At 60.4% G+C, this 18,660-nt stretch overlaps 1 protein-coding gene and 1 non-coding gene across 2 annotated transcripts; both read right to left on the bottom strand.

The window, feature by feature from the left end:
• Positions 1–4,656: 4,656 nt before the first annotated feature.
• Positions 4,657–4,728, bottom strand: TRNAA-AGC (transfer RNA alanine (anticodon AGC)). The gene has a single exon. It is a non-coding gene; the product is annotated as a tRNA-Ala (tRNA).
• Positions 4,729–8,916: 4,188 nt separating this feature from the next.
• Positions 8,917–15,436, bottom strand: DOLPP1 (dolichyldiphosphatase 1). Its single transcript, XM_056108906.1, has 8 exons — positions 15,065–15,436; positions 11,945–12,045; positions 11,619–11,703; positions 11,453–11,552; positions 11,262–11,360; positions 11,014–11,142; positions 10,717–10,806; positions 8,917–9,038 (listed from the first exon to the last, which is right to left on the bottom strand). Exons 1-8 carry the CDS (start codon positions 15,138–15,140, stop codon positions 9,002–9,004), a joined length of 717 nt encoding a protein of 238 aa, XP_055964881.1. The 5' UTR covers positions 15,141–15,436; the 3' UTR covers positions 8,917–9,001.
• Positions 15,437–18,660: the final 3,224 nt, after the last annotated feature.

Here is an 18,660-nt window from a genome sequence, read left to right as displayed (position 1 = left end):
GGGTGCGGAGGACGCCGCAGGCTGTGCCTCACCCAGTGCCCAGGCAGGGAGCGGGGTTAGGGGGGGCTCCCCCTTGTTCCTGGAAACCCCCAGTGTGCTGGGTCTGGGGAGCACTTGAAACAGGCTGGGAGAGTTCTTCCTTCTTGGCTCCTTGCCCTGTCACTTTCAAAACCCGCCAGTGCTTGATTTGTAGCTTCCGGTTCTCTACAAAAATGTTCAGGTCTGTCTTGATTCAAAGCATGTAGGGGAGAGGGTGCAGAAGTGGCACACGGGTTTCACCTGCAGTGCCCCAGGCTCAAACACAGGGTTTGAAATGGCCCCTGAGCACATCTGGCTGTGACCCAAAGCCAAAGGACACCTAGAGGAGGAAATTGGGCCAGACCAAGAACACGGCACAAGAGGGTGTTTGCCTTGCACGCAGCCAACCCAGGTTCAATCCTCAGCACGAGCCTGCCAGGGATGACCCCTGACACCCCCAGACAAACAGGGAATTGACTGGCACCGACCTATGGGGCAGTCTTTTTTTTGGGGGGGGGTCACACCTGGCGAAGCTCAGGGTTTACTCCAGGCTCCGCACTCAGGAATTACTCCTGGCGGTGCTCAGGGAATCATATGGGATGCTGGGAATGGAACCCGGGCCGGCTGCGTGCAAGGCAAACGCCCTACCCGCTGGACTATCGCTCCAGCCCCAGTGGGCAGTCTTGAGGAGCCTGTGTTCCTGTGTGTCACCTGCTTCTCCATCCTGGTGTTGCTTCCTTTCCCAATGCCCGCCCCCCTCCCTCCTTCTGGACTATTCCAGCCATGGTAATTCTGTATAGGTAGGCCTGCACAGTGTTGGGGTCTCTCTCATTAGCTGGCCTGAGACTTTGACTAAATCCCCTGCCCCTGAAAGCAAGAGCCGGCCCTGTTTACAGGGGCCCAGGGGCTTGCTCCAACACTCCACACATGTAGGCAACTCTGGTTGAGGATGAGGATGAGGGATGTAATAGTTCCCATCTGCCTGAGCTGATACACCTGGCCCTGAGAGTGGGAGATGTAAAACCATTAACTAACATCTGTACTAAGCCTGACCAGGTAAAGGTGATACACGTGGATTGCCCCCTGAAATGGATGTATAAAACCCCCTATGTGAGCGCTAATGAACGGATTGCTGCTTGACCACCACCAGCTTTCCCCCCCGCGTGGTTCTTTCTCAGTGGCAGTGGGAATCCATTGTGTGCGGAGGGCCAGGGCAGAGGCTTCTCCCCTTCCCACTCCCTCTCCTATAGGGAGTAAGTCCAGCAACCAGGGGGATCGTACTCCAGTGTGCCGGGGTCGACTGGCCAGGACCCCGACAGCTGGCGCCCAAACAGGGACAGTGTGGACGTGAACAGCGTAGACATCACTGGAGCAAGGTGTGACCCCCCCCCCCCCCCGTCGCCTCGAATCCATGCAGTAAAATAGGCGACTGCATCGGAGATACCCGGCTGGTAATTCAGGTAGGGGAATGAGCTCCTTGACAGGTGAACGATCAGAAGAGTCCTCCTTGAGACAGGACTGTTTCCATCAGGTCCCACTTTTGTTTTTGCTTCTCCCCCCGCCCATGGGGTGCCTAGCATCTACCCTTTTCTCTTTTTGGTGTCTTGCCTCATTCTTGCTGTGTTTTTTCTACCTCAGTATCTTTCCTCTGCCTCGGTGATCCTTAGCAAAACCATCATCTCTCCTGATTCTTTTTTTTTTCTCTTTTTGGGTCACACCCGGCAATGCACAGGGGTTACTCCTGGCTCTGCACTCAGGAATTACCCCTGGCGGTGCTCAGGGGACCATATGGGATGATGGGAATCGAACCCAGGTCGGCCGGGTGCAAGGCAAACGCCCTAACCGCTGTGCTATCGCTCCAGCCCTCCTGACTGTCTCAACCCCACTAAATATCATTGGCAGCTCCATTCAGAAGTTGCCTCACCTAGGTCTGAAAGCTTGATCTGCTAAAAAGCCAGGGGCTGGCATTTTCTGATAGGGCATCTAAGATCTGGAGCGCTATTCTTGACGTGGCTCCTTGGGTTACTACTGAGGACCTCTCCTCGTGGGAGACCTGGGACCAGGTAGAAAAGCTTGTTGCAGAACGGGCCGAAAGGACAGGCAAGGGGCCCCCGCCAGGTTTGTATGTGGCAGGGGCAGCCTTAAAGGCACACTTCTAGGAGGAGAGAGAGTGTGTCTCTCCTGGTACTAGGCAGGCAGCCGTTTCAGGGTCGCCCCTCACTGATCGGGATATAGAGGATGGAATAGCTGAGGAGATTTTGGGGGGAGACAGACCTGACTCCTCTCGCCCCACTGCCCCTCCAGAAGAAGCTTCTGCTTCTTTTTATGACTCGAGACTGCAGAAGGATTACCAGAGACCCCTCTGGGCCTTTTCCGGTCAATCTCAGTCCAGGGGGGTTGGTGCTCAACTTGCAGTTTGGTATATTCCTTGGGAACCTGGGGACTTAAAAGAGTTTTAAAAAGGCAGTGGCAGGGCTGGAGAGAGAGCACAGTGGGTAGGGCGTTTGTCTTGCACGCAGCCGACCCGGGTTCAATTCCCAGCATCCCATATGGTCCCCTGAGCACCGCCAGGAGTAACTCCTGAGTGCAGAGCCAGGAGTAACCCCTGTGCATCGCCAGGTGTGACCCAAAAAGCAAAATAAATAAATAAAAAGGCAGTGGCTATTGGGAAGATCTGCCCAGGATGGAAGAAGCATGCCGAAAGTAGACCGAACATGATTGCCATTCAATTCCTCTTTTGTAAACCACAGCACCCAAAAGGAGAGCGAGAACAAAGGGGAATGCCCTGCCACAGAGGCAGGGAGGGATGGGGAGGTTGGGGGGACGGAGGGTGGGAGGGATACTGGGATCATTGGTGGTGGAGAATGGGCACTGGTGGGGGGATGGGTACTTGATCACTGTATAATCGAAACCCAAGCACAAAAATTTGGAAGTCTACAACTGTACCTCATGGTGTTTCACTAATAAAAAATAATTAAAAAAAAAAAGGCAGTGGCTGAGGATGGGCCCAACTGCCCATGGGCTGACACCATCCTCCAGGGGCGAGCCCATCCATCAGCCCTGCACCACTGCAGACAGGAGAGCCCGTTGTCGAGCAGTGCTCCCCAGCAGCCAGTGCATAAGATGGGGCGCTTTAAGGAAGAGTGCTACACGCAGGCAGGCCGAGATGCTGCTACCCTACGCCACCCCCCCCAGATTCCGTTAGTGCCCTAGCGTTATCAGTCTGGCAATGACTTGAGGAGGGTCCCACTGAGGCCCCCCCCGCCCAGGTGGAATGCGACAAAAGATAGGAGAAGACCTCCCGACCGTTGTGGACAGGGTCCAGAAGCTGAAGGCGCGTTTTCTGAATTATCAGAATTAATTCAAATATCAGAATTAAAGCCAGTTGTCAGAGGACCTGCGCCTCCTGTAAACCCTTTGGACAAGTCCCGCCTCTGCAAAGGCCTGGAGTCCATCCACGTGGGCTCAAGCCCAACACCCTCTGGCAAACTGATGTTACCCACCACACACCATTTGGCAAGCTAAAATATATTTTTGTGAGTGTGGATACGTGCTCTAAAGCCTACTGGGCTACTGCCCACATCGGAGAAAGGGCTAAGCAGGTCATCTCCCATTACTTACAGTGCTTTGACACCTTGGGATTACCAGCTAGGGTTAAAACTGATAATGGAGGCTGGAGTGATAGCACAGCAGGTAGGCCGTTTGCCTTGCAAGCGGCCAACACAGGTTCGATTCCCAGCATCCCATATGGTTCCCTGAGCACCCCCAGGAGTAATTCCTGAGTGCAGAGCCAGGAGTAACCCCTGTGCATTGCCAGGTGTGACCCCCCCCCCAAAAAAAAGAACAAACTGATAATGGCCCTTGCTTCATTAGTAAAACACTTCAGGACTTCCTGAAAAAATGGGACATCCAGCATTCTACCAGTATCCCATACAACCCAATTACAGAGCAATGTAATCAAACCTTGAAAACCCAGCTTTCAAAACAAAAAGGGGGAGTTAGTCACCACCAGCAGTTACGGCTTGCACTCTTCACACTCAATATATTAAATTTTTCTTTTTTTTTCATAATTTTATTTATTGAATCACTGTGAGAGCAGTTACAAAACTTTCGGGTTTAAGTCTCGGTCACACAATGAAACACCCGTACCTTCACCGGTGCCCATTCTCCACCTCCTAAAACCCCAGTATGGGGGCTGGAGTGATAGCACAGCGGGTAGGGTGTTTGCCTTGCACGCAGCCGACCCGGGTTTGATTCCCAGCATCCCATATGGTCCCCTGAGCACCGCCAGGAATAATTCCTGAGTGCATGAGCCAGGAATAACCCCTGTGCATTGCCGGGTGTGACCCAAAAAGAAAAAAAAAACAGTATACCCCCATCCCACACCCTCCCCCTACCTGTGAGGCAGATGATTTCTACATCACACTCTCTCTACTTTGATTACATTCAATATTTTGACACCAGACCCACCATTATTATTTGGGATTTTACCCCAACACTCAGATCTGCTGAAAAGGCAACAGTAGACAATTTGTTTTCTATTGCTGGTTATGAATAACATATGATGTCGTGTGGCTGCAGTAGTGGCTGCACGATTTTGAAATTCCGAAATTTTAACAATTAAATCTGGAGGGGAGATGGAGGTGCCGGGGATTGAACCTGGGGCCTCGTGCATGCTAAGCACGCGCTCTACCACTGAGCTACACCCCCGCGGCACACATGAAGGTACTGGCAGAGGGACAAAGTCACGTGGGTTCTGGGGCCGAGATCTCCAAGCCTACTCGGATTTGGGCCGAGCATCCTCCACCTAGATCCTCCAAATTCCAGTAGGCGGGGGTCACACCCACCAACTGGCCCCCTGGCGCCGTGTAATCCCATCAACGGCCAAGACTCAGAGACTATAAAACCCAGCTCCCAGAACCGCGCGGCCGCGAAGACATCCTATTATGACATCTTATTATCTCATTCCTACTTTGGACAAACTGGCAGGCTACCGAATGTAGCCTGCCCACACGGCAGAGTCTGGCAAACTCCCCGTGGTGTTCCCAATATGCCAAATACCAGTAACAATGATGGGTCTCATTCTCCTAAAGAGCTTTGAATATAATCTCAGGGCTAGGATGAAGGAGACGTTACTGGGGCCTGCTTGAGGCAATCGATGATTAACAGGATGATTTGTGATTTGTAATTGAAATCTGGAGGGATTTCTTGCCGAAACCTGCTGGGTTTTGAGATTTGTCCCTGAGTCTCTGGGATCACGGCCATTAAGCAGCTTGATCAGGAGCTAGAGAGGCCATTTGTGGGTGGCGACTTAGGATCACGTTGGGGTGAGGAGGAAAGGGCCGGCTCCATCCCCATCCCATGAGGCCCCGCGTGTCTTGTCACTGCGGGCCCAAACCTGACTGTCCAGTGGCCTCTGAAAGATGGCGGCCACCGAGCCACCAAGGGGGAGCAGGCGGAGGGACAGCACCCTTTCCCCTCTGGGGTGGCCCTAATTATATTAAATTTTTCAAAAGAAGATTCTCGCATGCCTTTTCACTGGCACTGACAGCAGCAGGAGGCACGATCAGAAATCCTGGTCCAATGGAAAGATCCCTCCACAGGACAATGGAGAGGCCCAGATCCACTCATTACTTCTGGTTGAGGCTTTGGGTGTGTGTTTCCTATTTCTGAACCCCAACCTATCTGGGTGCCCACAAGGGTCCTCAAATATGTAGATCCTGATAACACCCAGGGGTGTGATGACGCCTTGATGAGGATATCCTTTCTGTTTAATTTCTAGATGGCAGTCCCCTTCTGGATCATGACATTCCTTGCGGTCGCCGTGGATGCCACCGGACACTGGCCGTACAACCTCATCTGAGAACTCAATCGAGTGGGGAGTGACAGATTGGTGGTCTCCATCACAGAACAACATCGGGTTGGGACCTGGCTCCCGATGATCACATTTGATCTGAGTAGGATGTCACTATGGATATCAAGGTCCAGGATCTAAAGGATTGATCCAAAGGCATTATTTTTATGTGTGCCCAGGCACAAGAAACTGGGAAATGTGGAGGTGTTATCAGACTGCTTTTGTAAGAGCTGGGACTGGACTTATTATTCCAGCAAGGGGGGGGAGGGGTTGTGTGCCGCGTTAGGGGGAGAGTGTTGCTTTTATGCTTACCACACTTGTGTCTGCTTTGGCCGGGTCATTTGTTTTACTATTTGCTATTTGTAACACTTGGGCCATATATTGTAAACCGCCTGTTCAGATGATAAGAACCTGATTTGGGGCCGTGGTGATGCTCAGCTATGCAGTGACAAACCTGAAGACCCTCGACCAGGAGATGCAGCCTGGGTGCATGTGGCCATGGAAGGAGTGTGAGAAAGTGTAATATAGCCTCCACACTGGGTCGGAGAGCTAGGGACGGGTAAGACCTCAGAGGAGGCAACCTAGGACAGGCGCGACCCCTAAAACCCCAGCGTGAGGCTGCCAGGTGGCCCTCGGCGGCTGACTCTTACATAAAACAAAAAGGGGGAAATGTTGGGGTCTCAGTAGCCGGCCTGAGACTTTGACTAAATCCCCCGCCCCTGAAAGAAAGAGCTGGCCCTGCTTACAGGGGCCCAGGGGCTTGCTCCAGCACTCCCAACACACCACTCTGGTCAAGGATGAAGGATGTAATAGTTCCTGTCTACCTGAGTTGATACACCTGGCCCTTGAGAGCGGGCGATGTAAATCATTAATATCTGTACTGAGCCTGACAAGGTGTGCAGATGGCCAGGGCAGAGGCTTCTCCCCTTCCCACTCCCTCTCCCATAACGACTAAGTCCGGCGACCAGGGGGATCGTACTCCAGTGTGCCGGGGTCGACTGGCCAGGACCCCGACAGCACAGGACCTGGGAGCTGCTCCTGGCGACACTTGCTACGTCCTGGGGGTACCGTGCTGTTAGAGGGATGCCAGAGCGTGAATCGGCCCCACGTATGCCCGACACGTGCCAAGGCCTCGGCACTGTCCCCCGCCCCCCACCGTGACAAGGCTGAGCACGGTCCCCCCCTGCAGGGGCTTTGATTCGGCCCCACACCGTGACCCTGGCCCCTGAACCCAAAGTCCGGGGTTTTGAGAGCTCCCAAGGAGCAGAGCCGGTTTCTGGGTCAGGTGAGGACTGGTCACTTCCGAGTCCCCCTTGTCCTGGGCGACTGAACAATGTGTCCTGAGCACCGCACTCGGAGCACCCCCTAAGGACACTGGGTCACGTGGAGGTGGGGCACTTGGCTGCCGTGCAGCCGGGTGGCGGCAGACCCAGTTGAGACTCCACACGACAGCTGGACCCCTGAAACCCACCCCCCATGAAGTGTCAGGGTGTGAGGCGGCTGGCTGCCTGGTTTGGTTTAGGGGCTATGCCCAGACCCTTGCTCAAGGGGGGGGCGCCGGTGGTGCTGGGGACCAGATGGTGGTGGGGCGGGGGCCCACCCGGGCCTCTGATACGAACCACAGGCTGCACGCTCGGAGTTTCTCCCTGGCTCTCGTGTGCAGGTGTTGCCACAGGAGTCCTGGGCTTGGCCCTGGCACTGCCCGGACCTTGAGCACTGCAGGGAGTGAGCCTTTGCCCCACCATCACCCGGTGCGGCCCCCAAACAGAAACCACTGTCTGGTGAGTCAGACCACACAGAAAGGAAAGAGGGACCCTAAAGCCCCGGGGCAGGGGGCCCAAGGGGACCCACATCCACCACTGGGCACAGTGCAGCCTCAGGACCAGCTCAGCGACGCGCAGGCCTGCCCCTCCGCCCGGCCCTCGGCTGCCCACCCCCTCGCCAGGGCGCGACCACCCAGGTTACAGCCGCCAGAGTTCAAGATTTTATTTGAAAACAAGAGTAAACAATGTCAGGAGTTTTCATTGAACCGCCTCACGCTTGGCTTTTCTCCAGCAAAAAAAAAAAAAGAAAAAAGAAAAAAAACAAACCAAAACCAACGTCAAAAGGAACCAAGCAAGAGAGGGGAGGGGGTGTGAACGCGAGTGCCCGGCCGAGCCGCCGCGGGCACCGACTCTCCCAACAGAAGAAAGCACCGCGGTCTCGTGTTCCAGCAGCGGATGAGGCTCCTCCACGGAGAAGACGGGTGAGTGTGTGTTGGGGGGGCGGGGACCGCCCACACAGGGCCCAGCAGCCTCGAGAGCTTCCAGAAGCTTCTCCCCCCAACCAGCTGGCTTTCAAGCCCTTAGAGGTGTGGTCCCTTCGGGAGGTGCCAGGCACCGGGGTGGGGGGTGGGGGGGGTTGTGCGACCCCCCCCAGCCCTCCCCCCCCAGCCAGGGCGCAAGTTGGTCCCAGCCTCTGGGAGGGAGGGGAGTCGGGTGGGGCCGCGGCGCTCTGATGGATGGAGATGAGGGTGGCCGCCGGCGGGCAGCGGGCAGGGAGCTGTAAACAGCCTGGGTGCGTACACACACACACACACACACACACACACACGTGCAGGCGTACACACACACACACACACACACACGTGCAGGCTCAGGACGGGCTGGGGACGCGAAAGCCCTTTGGTGGACCGGGACGGGCGGGACAATGAGAGCAGCGCCGAGTGGCCGGGGCCGGCCCAGGAAACACTGAACAAGGAGGCTGAGGTGCGGCCCGGCGGGGAGCTGACCCCCATCCCCCCTCCGGCTCACGGCCCGCCCGTCCGCGGCACCCCACTCGCCTTTGACAAAACCCCCAAAATAAATAGTGTGGATTTCTCGCACCTCTGGAGGCCGCAGTTCCCCGCTCCCCACCCCCGGCCTGGCCCGCTGGGGCGGCGGCAGCACAGCCAGCACCCCTCGCTGGCCACGAGGTCCCCGCAGAGGCCACCAGGGTCCTGGGGAGGGGCAGGCCCAGCCCTTTGGTCCACCTTGTTCCTCAAAATGAAAATACGAAAATAAAAGGCTCCGCTTGGCGACTCGGGTCAGTCGAGGTCTCGCCTTTTGTCCCTCGGTCAACTCCGTCTGTCCGGACCCAGCACGACCCTGGTCACTGTAGCTTCGTCCCCAGCTTGCGCTGTCTGTTCCTGTAGTATGATGGGGGTGGGGGGAGGCGGGGGTCAGAGGGCCTCTGTCCCACAGTGGGGGCTGGACACCCCAGCAGCCCTGACCCCAACCGAGGGAATGTGGCCCACGGAGGAAGATAAGACCAAGGCGCCTGGCAGCATCCCGGAAACGTCGGGGAATTCTCGGTCCCGGGAGCCACACTGGGCGGGGCCGTTTCTGCCAGCGCGACCAAGCCAGATGAGAGATAGTGATTCTCACAGCAGGAAGGATGTGAAGCAAAGGGTGCTCATGGGCTTCGGAGAGAACCCAAGAACTGAGTGAGAGTGTGTGTGTGTGTGTGTGTGTGTGTGTGTGTGTGTGTGTGTGAGACTGCACCCCCTGGTGGTCCCAGGAAACTGAAAGCAGCAGGGATGATGACCCCCTCATTCCTGGCACCACCAAACAAAAACATTGTCCAGAAAAAGGGCTGGTGGGCCAGAGCGATAGCACAGCGGGTAGGGCATTTGCCTTGCATGCAGCCGACCTGGGTTCGATCCCCGGCATCCCATATGGTCCCCCAAGCACCGTCAGGAGTGTGATTCCTGAGTGCAGAGCCAGGAATAACTCCTGAGCATCGCTGGGTGTGACCCAAAAAGTTAAAAAAAAAAAAGAAAGAAAGAAAAGAAAAGAAGGGCTGGCTGGTTGGAATCTCAGAAACAAGGCGAGAATGGGACCCTCCCTGAAATGCGGAGCCTGGGACCTAGGAGAGTGCTCGCTTCGCTCAACTGAAGTTCCAGGTTCGACCCCTGCACCACCGAAAATCAATTAAAGATCCTGAGACTTGGGCCTGCGGACTAGCAGAGCATAAGACTTGCCCTGTGTGCAGGAACTGGGCCCAGGCCCAGCATTACCTGGTCCCCCGAGCACCACCAGGACCACCACCAGGAGCTGCCCCAGAGCACAGCTGGGGTGGCCCGACACCTCCCAGAACCCAACACCAAAATCCAGACACCCCCCCAGGGCAGGGTGGTCCCAGGCTGGCCCCCTGCCCAGACCTCCGGCCGGCCACCAATTGCCAGACACCCCCCCTATGTTGGGTCTCCTGGGCAGCGCGCTGGACCCCCACAGCCGGGCCAACTGCCGCCCCATCTCATGCTGCTGGCCCTGTCCCCAACCCCCGCCCACAAAGCTGTGGTGGCCCCGGTACAAAGCAGGGACTAAGGGGGCCTCTGGACAGGCAGTGGGTCAACTGAGTGGGGCTGCGTCCCGCCATGCCAGGGTGCCCGCTGGCCCTCACCACCACCCCCGACCCCCCCATAACACCCTCGGGGCTTCCTCCTTGGGTCTCGGGTCAACAGCCACGACGCCCTGACCCCGGCACCGTGCCCCCCAGTCCCCATGCTTTCTCCCCAGGTTTCTCCCGAGGCTCTGGCTCAGCCCAGCTCCCCCTGCACCGGGGGCGGGGCCCGGCACCCCACCCAGGATTTGGGGCGCGTGAGTCAGGAGGCCGAGGCCCAGCTCTGTCCCAACGTGCCACTGGGGCAACCCCCAGCTCCCTGGGCGCGGGGCGCCCCCACACACGGCGTCCACCCCTCCCGGCGGCCTCCCCGCCTTGGACAAGCAGGCCGGGAGGGCGTGGGCAAAGGCGGCTCTTGGGAAACCTCTGAAACTGGGGCAGGAGCTGTGTCCTGCGCGCAGGGCCGCGGCCCCCGGACTCACCTCGCTTCCGCCCGGGTGACGGTGTACTCGAACCACAGCACGTTGGGAATGAGGCTGGTGTCCCGGATCAGGAAGAACTCAGAGATCGGCCTGGGGGGTGGGGGGGGACAGAGGCCCGAACCCCGCCAGGTCAGTGGTGGCGCCACACGCCCCCTGGTGGCCGCGGCCAGTATGGCACCCACCCCAAGCCAGGCTGGCCTCACCCAGGGACATGGGTGTGGGCTTGGGGCCAGGCCTGGAGGGAGGGAGGGAAGGAGGGTCCTCCCCAGGACGCCCACCCACAGGGCGGGCAGTTACCAGGCCGCTATCCTCGGGAAGAAGGGGGTGAGGACCTCCTGCGTGAAGACGAACCAGACGACGGCCAGGAGGCTGCCGGCGACGCTGCCATAGAGCACCTGGCTCCAGGTGTGGTACAGCAGGTAGACCCTGGTGGGCGGACACCATCTCAGGGCCGGGAGCCCCGCACGGCAGCTGCCCCGGGGCCCTCGCTGGGGTCCCAGAGCCCGGCCGCGGGGTGCAGGCCCCTGGGGGAGTCCCGCCCGTACCTGCTGTAGGAGACGAGGAGGGCCACGGTGAGGAGGCCCAGGGAGACCACGTGCCGCCACAGCAGGTCCAGGAACCTGGCGTTGTTGGTCTGGTGCATTCTGGGAAAGCGCCCGTCAGACAGTGCCCCACCCCCCCGCCGCCCCTCCCGCCCCCGGGCGCTCCGGGGGTGACAGTGAGTCCCGCAGCTCACCGTAAGTACAAGAAAAGGAAGGAGTAGACGGAGAAGAACCACATGAACTGGGCGTGGCTGGAGGGCATGCCGTACTTGGTGCCCACCGCCGTGTGGGGGCCTGGGGAGAGAGGAGGGGTAAGGGGGGCCGGGCGAGGCGGGGCCCGCCCCCCACAGCCGGGCCTACCTCCACAGGGCCGCGGCTCCTGCACCAGGCGCTTGACCAGCCAGTTGACCCCCTCGTTCAGCCCCAGGCCCCCCAGGAACGAGATCTGCCGGGAGGGGACGCCGTCAGCCCCAGGCCGGCCCGTGCCCCCTCCCTGCCCCCCCTGCCCCGCAAGCAGGGTGGGGGGGCAGCTGCGGAGTGCACACGGCTCGGCTGCACCCAGGGACCAAGCCCTGAGCACTGAGGTGGGAGCAGCAGCCCCCCCAGACAAAGAGGCAGCAGGCAAGGGGGGTTTCGGGGGAGGGGGGACGCCAGGAACGGGTGTGGCTGGCCGGTCACCAACCCACCGTGTGCAGCTCCCGCTTGAAAATGATGAGGGTGACGAAGCCGATGATGATGGCCACGGGAATGAGGCTCAGGTAGGCGAGGATGTGGCCGGAGAGGTCACCTGGGACAGGGAGAGAGGGGGAGGGCGGATGCGTCTGGGAGGGGCCCGAAACAGCCCCCCTGACCCACAGGCCGGAGAGAAATGCACCAGCGGGCGGCCCACGTGGGCTGGGTCCCCGGCACTGCCAAAGCATGATCCCCGAGGGCCGGGCCAGTGGCGGGTGTGACCTGCACCCTCCCTGCTGGGACTCAGGGTAGGGCTGGAGGTGCCTGCCCCTGAGAGGGGGTGGGAGGGCTCACCTCCGGGGAGGAGGCAAGCAGATGTGGGGGGCGGCATGGGGTGGGGGGGAGAGGGCGGGCTGGGCCCCACCAGGGTCCCCGAGCTGCAAGTGTGACCGCCAGTGGCATGTTAAGCCAAATCAGTCTCGAGCCGGCAACACCTGACAAACCCATCTCCAAGGGCCAGAGGGAGGCCAGTGCCGGCCGCCTGGGGTTCAATCCACAGCACCCCAGACCCCCCACGGGGTGTGGGGTCCCCTGCCCAACAAAAACCAACCCCCAGAGCTTCGGTGGCTCCCGTGGCTCCCGGAGGGGCAGGCTGAGAGGGAGTGGGGAGCGGGGTCGTTGCAGGGTGCTTGGACACCCACTGGGCGGGGGACTAAAGCCCTCAAATTCCATACTAGGCTTGTCCAAGATATGTTGATTTTTTTTTTCTTTTTTGCTTTTTGCGTCACACCTGGTGATGCACAAGGGTTACTCTTGGTTATGCACTCAGGAATTACTCCTGGCGGTGCTCAGGGGACCCTATGGGATGCTGGGAATCGAACCCGGGTCAGCCATGTGCAAGGCAAACTCCCTACCCGCTGTGCTCCAGACCCAAAATATGTCGATTTTTTTGGAGAAAGTAAAATTAGATCAAGTGCGTGGGACTGCATCCCCCCCAAAAAATAATTAAAATGAAAGAGGTCAGCACACACAAGGGGTCCTACGGGGGAGAGGCCAAGCAGCGGGGCACCTCTGTGCCCCCGAGGGTCTCCCAGCCGGCACACCCGGGGTCACAGGCACATGACAGGCTCCAAGTGACCTAGGCGGAAGGGGTAGGGGTTGGGGGCCGCACCAAGAGCTGGTCAGCAAGCCCGGAGCGATGGGACAGCGGGAGGGCCCACACCTTGCACGAAGCCAACCTGGGTTCGAACCCCAGCATCCCACAGGGTCCCCTGAGCACCACCAGGAGTGAATCCCGGAATGCGGGGCCAGGGGTAACCCCTGCGCATCATCAGGTGTGGCCCCAAAACCAAAAAAAAAAAATAGCTGCTGGTCCCTCCACTGCTGGGCACCAACCCTGACCCCAGAGTAGGGCCCTGGTCCAGGAGAGATATTGAGGGTCCTGGGGCCACAGTGTCCCCCCACCCCAGCCTGCAGAAGCCAGCAGGGACCCAGGCCATCAGGGGCAGGAGAATGAGTGGCCGTGACTGGCCCCTCTTGGGAGTGGCCAACCAGCTCCCTGTTTTCCCGCCTTCCGGCCTGGGAGGGAAGGACCCCCATGGCCCGGCAGGGTTGGCAGGAGGCCCCTGTGCAGTGCCCACTGTTGCAGGCTCCCGGGGGAAACTCAGCTCCAACCCGCAAAGTGGGGAGATGGGTGTACCCCAGGCGCCAGTGCTCTGGCACAGTGAGCCCAGGGGACCCCGCATCACGCCACACCCCCTCCATCCTGCCATGCCGGCAGCAAAACCACCAGGGCATGGAAAATGGCCCATGCCACTTGACTGGCCCCGGGGTAAGGGCCCCGCGCTAGGCTGAGCCCCGCCTCTACCTGCTAGGGTGCTGTTGACAGCACTGGACCCGCAGGGCAGCCAGGGGCCCCACCCCCAGGGCTCCGCTCCCTGGGCACCTGCTGCCCTATTTCTAGCCCTGGGCACCCGTGCTACCCCAGGAACCGTCTGGGGGGTGGGGGTGGGGGGTGAATCTGGCAGAAATGCAGGACCGCCACCGTGGTCCACGGGTGCTGTGGGGCTGGCGGAGGGGGCACTGCGACCCGTCCAGGCCGCGGTCGGGTGGGCAGTGGGGAGTGCGCTGGCCCGCAATGAAGGGCTCCTGGTTCCCGACTTCTGCTCAGCCCCCCCCACCCCGCGAGACAAGCCTCACTCAACCCCAAAGCACTGCAGATAGCCAGAAAGAGCACGGCTCGGGGTGCGGGGGGCACTCGGGGGCATCGCCGGGGTGAAGGGGCCTGGGGCCTTCTCCTGGTCAGCCTGCTCAGCTCCCCAGACTCAGCCGAATGAATGAATGAATGAATGGACGAGCCCCGCGGGGCGGCCGGGTAGGTGGGGCCCCGCCCCCCGCCCCCACCCGGGGTGAGCCCGGGCAGAGAAGGCCAAAGTTCCCTTGGCACGTGCCCCGGGGTTCCCAGGGCCGCGCCCTCCTCGGCCCCAGGGTCGGTGGGGTGGGCTTCGGAGGGTGCCCCCCAGGCTGCACGGCACCCACTGACCCTCGCTGCAGCCTCGCCAGGGCGGCCGCTGGGATGGGGAGTCCAGGCCAGGCACAGGCTGACCCTGAGCCCAGACACCGCTGACCCCAAGGCCGCCAGACCCACTGGCACGGGGGTGGGGTGGGGTGGGGTCTCGCAGGGGGAAGCGCCAGACACGCAGACCCCGACCCCCTCGGCGGCCCCTCGCGGCGGTTGGCCCGGCCCCGGCCAGGGCGTGGCCCCCGGGAGCGCTCGGCACGGCCCGCGCCCGCCCGGGTCCGCCGCACGCCCCGCGCGCGGGGGGCTCGCGCCCTCCGGGCCGGGCGGAAGCGGGGGCGGGGCGGGGCGGGGGCCGGCCAGCGTCCGGCCGCGACCCCCGGCCCCGCAGTCCCCGCGCGGCCGCAGAGGGCGCCCGCGAGCCGGCCCGGCTCGGCCCAGCTCGGGGCCGCGGCACGGCGCCTGCGCGGCCAGCGCCGGCCGAGCCCCTCCGGGGCCGTTTTGACAGTTCCCAGCCCGCCCCGCCGCGGGCCTCCGCGGGCCAGCGCGGCCGGAGCGCGCGGGCCGGCCGGGCCGGGCCCGGGGGGCCGTCCGCCGCGCCGAGGCCGCCCCTCACCTGCGGGATACTCGACGTGGGTGAGGGTCACCGGCCGCCATGAAGCGGGGAGCGAGCACTGTCCGTCCGCTGCCATCTTACCCGGAGACCGGGCTCGGCCGGGCAGCCAATGGGGAGCCGGGGGGGCGGTGGTCCTGGCCAATCAGGCCGCGGGCGCGCCGCGCGTCCAATCGGAGGCCGCGGCCGGTCTCGACGCAGCCACTGAGCGTGCGGGCCGCGGGGCTGGCCCGGGCGGCGAATCAGAAAGCGGGGCCTCTGGGAGCCGAGGAGCTGGGCCCGCCGGCGCCCAATCAGAGGCGAGCGCCGGGAGCGGTCGGGCCAATCAGGGAGGCGGAGGCTTCCAGCCCAGACCCCCGAGCGCAGGAGCCAATCCGAAGGCAGGAGCGGCGCGCAGGGTGCGCGGGGCGAGCCAATCAGGCGCGAGCTTGGGGGGCGTGTGGCACTTTGGTGGGAGCTTCGGTTTGGCTGTTCCGGTCCTGGAGCCCGGCGCGTGCCGGCGGGGCTCGGGCGCGGACGCTCGCGCGCGCCGCGGAACTCTGAATGCGCGCCGGGAGCCCAGCTGCGCGCTGAACCCGCCCACTTTTAAGGAACGAGTGAACTGCGACCCGAGAAGGACGGGACGGGACAGTGCAGGCGACACAAAGCGGGCCGAGATGCGCGCAGGTCGGGGAGGCAGCGCGCCCTGGAAGCATCGCGGGTCCCGTGTGACTTGCGCTGGCGCCTGGCAGCACGAGGCAGAGAAGAGTCGGGGTGCCGGGCCTGCTTACTCGGAACAAAGCAGGGGGATTCAGACCTCACTCCTCCCTCACCGCCCCTTACTGAAGCCTAGAGGCCAAACAGTAGAAAGACCCCTGCCTTCTTTCATTTGAATAACTGAGGATGTACTCACCAGTCCTGCTGGGTCGGGGGTGGGGTGGGGGGTGGGCCATGCAGTGTGTGTCGGGGGGATGGAACTTGGGGCTCTTGCACAGACTGCCTAGCTCCAGCCCTTTAGGTCATCTTCCCGCACATAGGAACATTTTCTTTTATATGATTTTATTTGGGGGGGGAGGGGCTTTGGGGCCACATCCGCGGTGCTCAGGGATCGCTCCTGGCAGGGCTCAAAGGGATCATATGTGGGACATTTCAAAAGAAGCTGTTTTGGTGCCAGAGCGACCAGTACAGCGGGGAGGGTGCTTGCCTTACTCCCAACCCACCCGGGTTCGGTCCCCAGCACCCCATATGGGCCCCTGAGCTTGCCAGGAAGGAGTCAGCTCTGAGCACTGCTGAATGTTGCACAAAAACAATAAATGAATGAAATTCAGAAGCTGTTTTATACATCTGGGTTCTTCTGGGTTTGGGCAGTTTGGTCTGTGGTGCTGGGGATGGAACTCAGGGCCCCACACAAGCGAGGCTGAGCCATCCCTGCCCCTTTGCCCAAGATTTGTTTTGTTTTTTTTTGGTGGCTCAAGCACTAGAGCTGGAGCTCAGGGCCTGGCACAAGCTAGCCTGCCACAAGCCAGACCCTGCCTCCTAGTTTTCCCAAAATGCTCCTGTCTGTGGCTTCCTGAAACCTTCCTACCTCTTCCCGCCCCTCACCATCCTGGATGAATTCCTCAGGGTCCAAGTGAGAGAGCCAACACACACACAGACACAGCCAACATACTCACACTCACACATACACACACTTGTTTTTGTTTGGGCCGCATCCAGCAATGGTGAGAGCTAACTCCTGGCTCTGTGCTTGGGGATCACTCCTGGCAGGCTCAGAGTGCCAGGATTTAACCCACGCTAGCCACAGGCAAGGGGCCTCTCCTCCCCTGCCCCCTCCCCCCACGCATCTGGCAACAGGGCTGCAGTCGGCTCCTTGTCCTTGTCCGAGTCTCCCAGTGAGCAGTGGCCCAAGGCCAGCGTCACCCAGAGCGACTTGTAGCAAACAAGGTAGAGCCAAAGAGCACAGCGGGGAGGGTACTTGCCTTGCCATTCTACTGACTCTGGTTCCATGCCTGGCATCACAGAGGGTTCCCCAAGCATGGCCCAGAGTGACCCCTGGGCACAGTGCTGGGAGCACCAAAATCAGCCCCCCGAAAAAGAGAAGAGAGGTCGGGTGCTCGCACTCGGGGCAGGCTGCTCCTCCAGCAACGCAGGGATGCAACTTTGGCATCTGCAGTTGGGGGCGAGGGGGCCAACCACGAGTTACCAGCCTGTGGCCCTGTTCCTTCTTCCATTGGCTGGGAGGTTGGGCATTGGACCCGAACGCATCATGGGACCCTAGTCACCAGGGGACAACAATAACGACAACTACTACAAACATCTGCATTTTTAAAGACTTTATTTTTGGGAATCACACCCGACAATTCTCCGGGATCACTCCCAGATCTGCTCTCAGGAATTACTCCTGGTGGGGTTTGGGGGACCATACGGGATATCAGAAATCGAACCCAGGGTGACCACGTGCAAGGCAAGCACCCTTCCCGCTGGACTGTCACTCCGGCCCCTGCATTTTAATTTTTTGAAGTAAAACAATTTTATTTGGGAAAGAAGGGAGAGAACAAAAGAAGTACTGACTTTTTACCGAGAGCAAACATGGGCGGCTGGAGCAAGAGCACAGCGGGAAGGGCATTTGTCTTGCACGCGGCCGACCTGGGTTCGAGTCCCAGCATCCCACAGGGTCTCCTGAGCATCGTCAGGAGTAATTCCTGAGTGCAGAGCCAGGAGTAAGCCCTGAGCATCGCCAGGTGTGACCCAAAAAGCCAAAAAAAAAAAAAAGTGAAGTAGAAAGTGCATGTTCCAGGCAGGCAAATGTGCCCAGATTATTAGAAAGGGCTGGATGCAGAGAGAGGACAGTGGGGAGGACATTTGCCTTGCACACAGCTGGCCCAGGTTCGATCCCCTGCACTGCATTGGGTTCCCTGGAGTCTTGTCAGGAGTGATTCTTTTTTTTTGCTTTTTGGGTCACATCTGGCGATGCACAGGGGTTACTCCTGGCTCTGCACTCAGGAGTTACTCCTGGCGGTGCTCAGGGGACCCTATGGGATGCTGGGAATCGAACCCGGGTCGGCCGCGTGCAAGGCAAACGCCCTACCCCCTGTGCTATCTTCCAGCCCCAGGAGTGATTCTTGCCAGCACAAAATCAAGAGTAAGTCCTGAGTATTGCTGGGTGTGACCCAACTCCCTCCCGCCTCCACACACACACACACAGAAATACACACAAAGAAAACAGGAAAGGGTACATGCGGGAAAGTACGCCTGAAGTTCAAGAGGGGAAATCCATGTCTCAGGCCCAGATGCGGGCTCAGATGCGGGCTCTCGCGCCGGGCAGCTGCATTTGCGTGTGTCGCCGCAGGGGGCGCCTCGGGCAGCTTGAACACAGGACTGGGCCGCCTGGGTTCTGGAACAGGTGCCTGGAACTGGCACCTGGGAGGTGACTGAAGGGTGGAGATGTGGGGCCGCGCCCTCTGTGGGCTGCGGGGGGGGGGGGGGGAATGCAGAACACAGCCGGGAGGGCTCTGGCCTTGCACGCAGCTGACCCAGGCTCGATCCCTGGCACCCGATCTGGTCCCCCCATGCTCTGAGCACTGAGCCAGGAGTAAGCCCTGGGCACTGCTAGGTGGGAC

Source organism: Sorex fumeus, unplaced genomic scaffold (genome assembly GCF_029834395.1).
Source record: "Sorex fumeus unplaced genomic scaffold, SorFum_2.1 ptg000233l, whole genome shotgun sequence".
NCBI classification, from domain to species: Eukaryota; Metazoa; Chordata; class Mammalia; order Eulipotyphla; family Soricidae; genus Sorex; species Sorex fumeus.
Note: the sequence above shows the minus strand (reverse complement) of the source record. Positions and strands in the feature narration are given on the sequence as shown.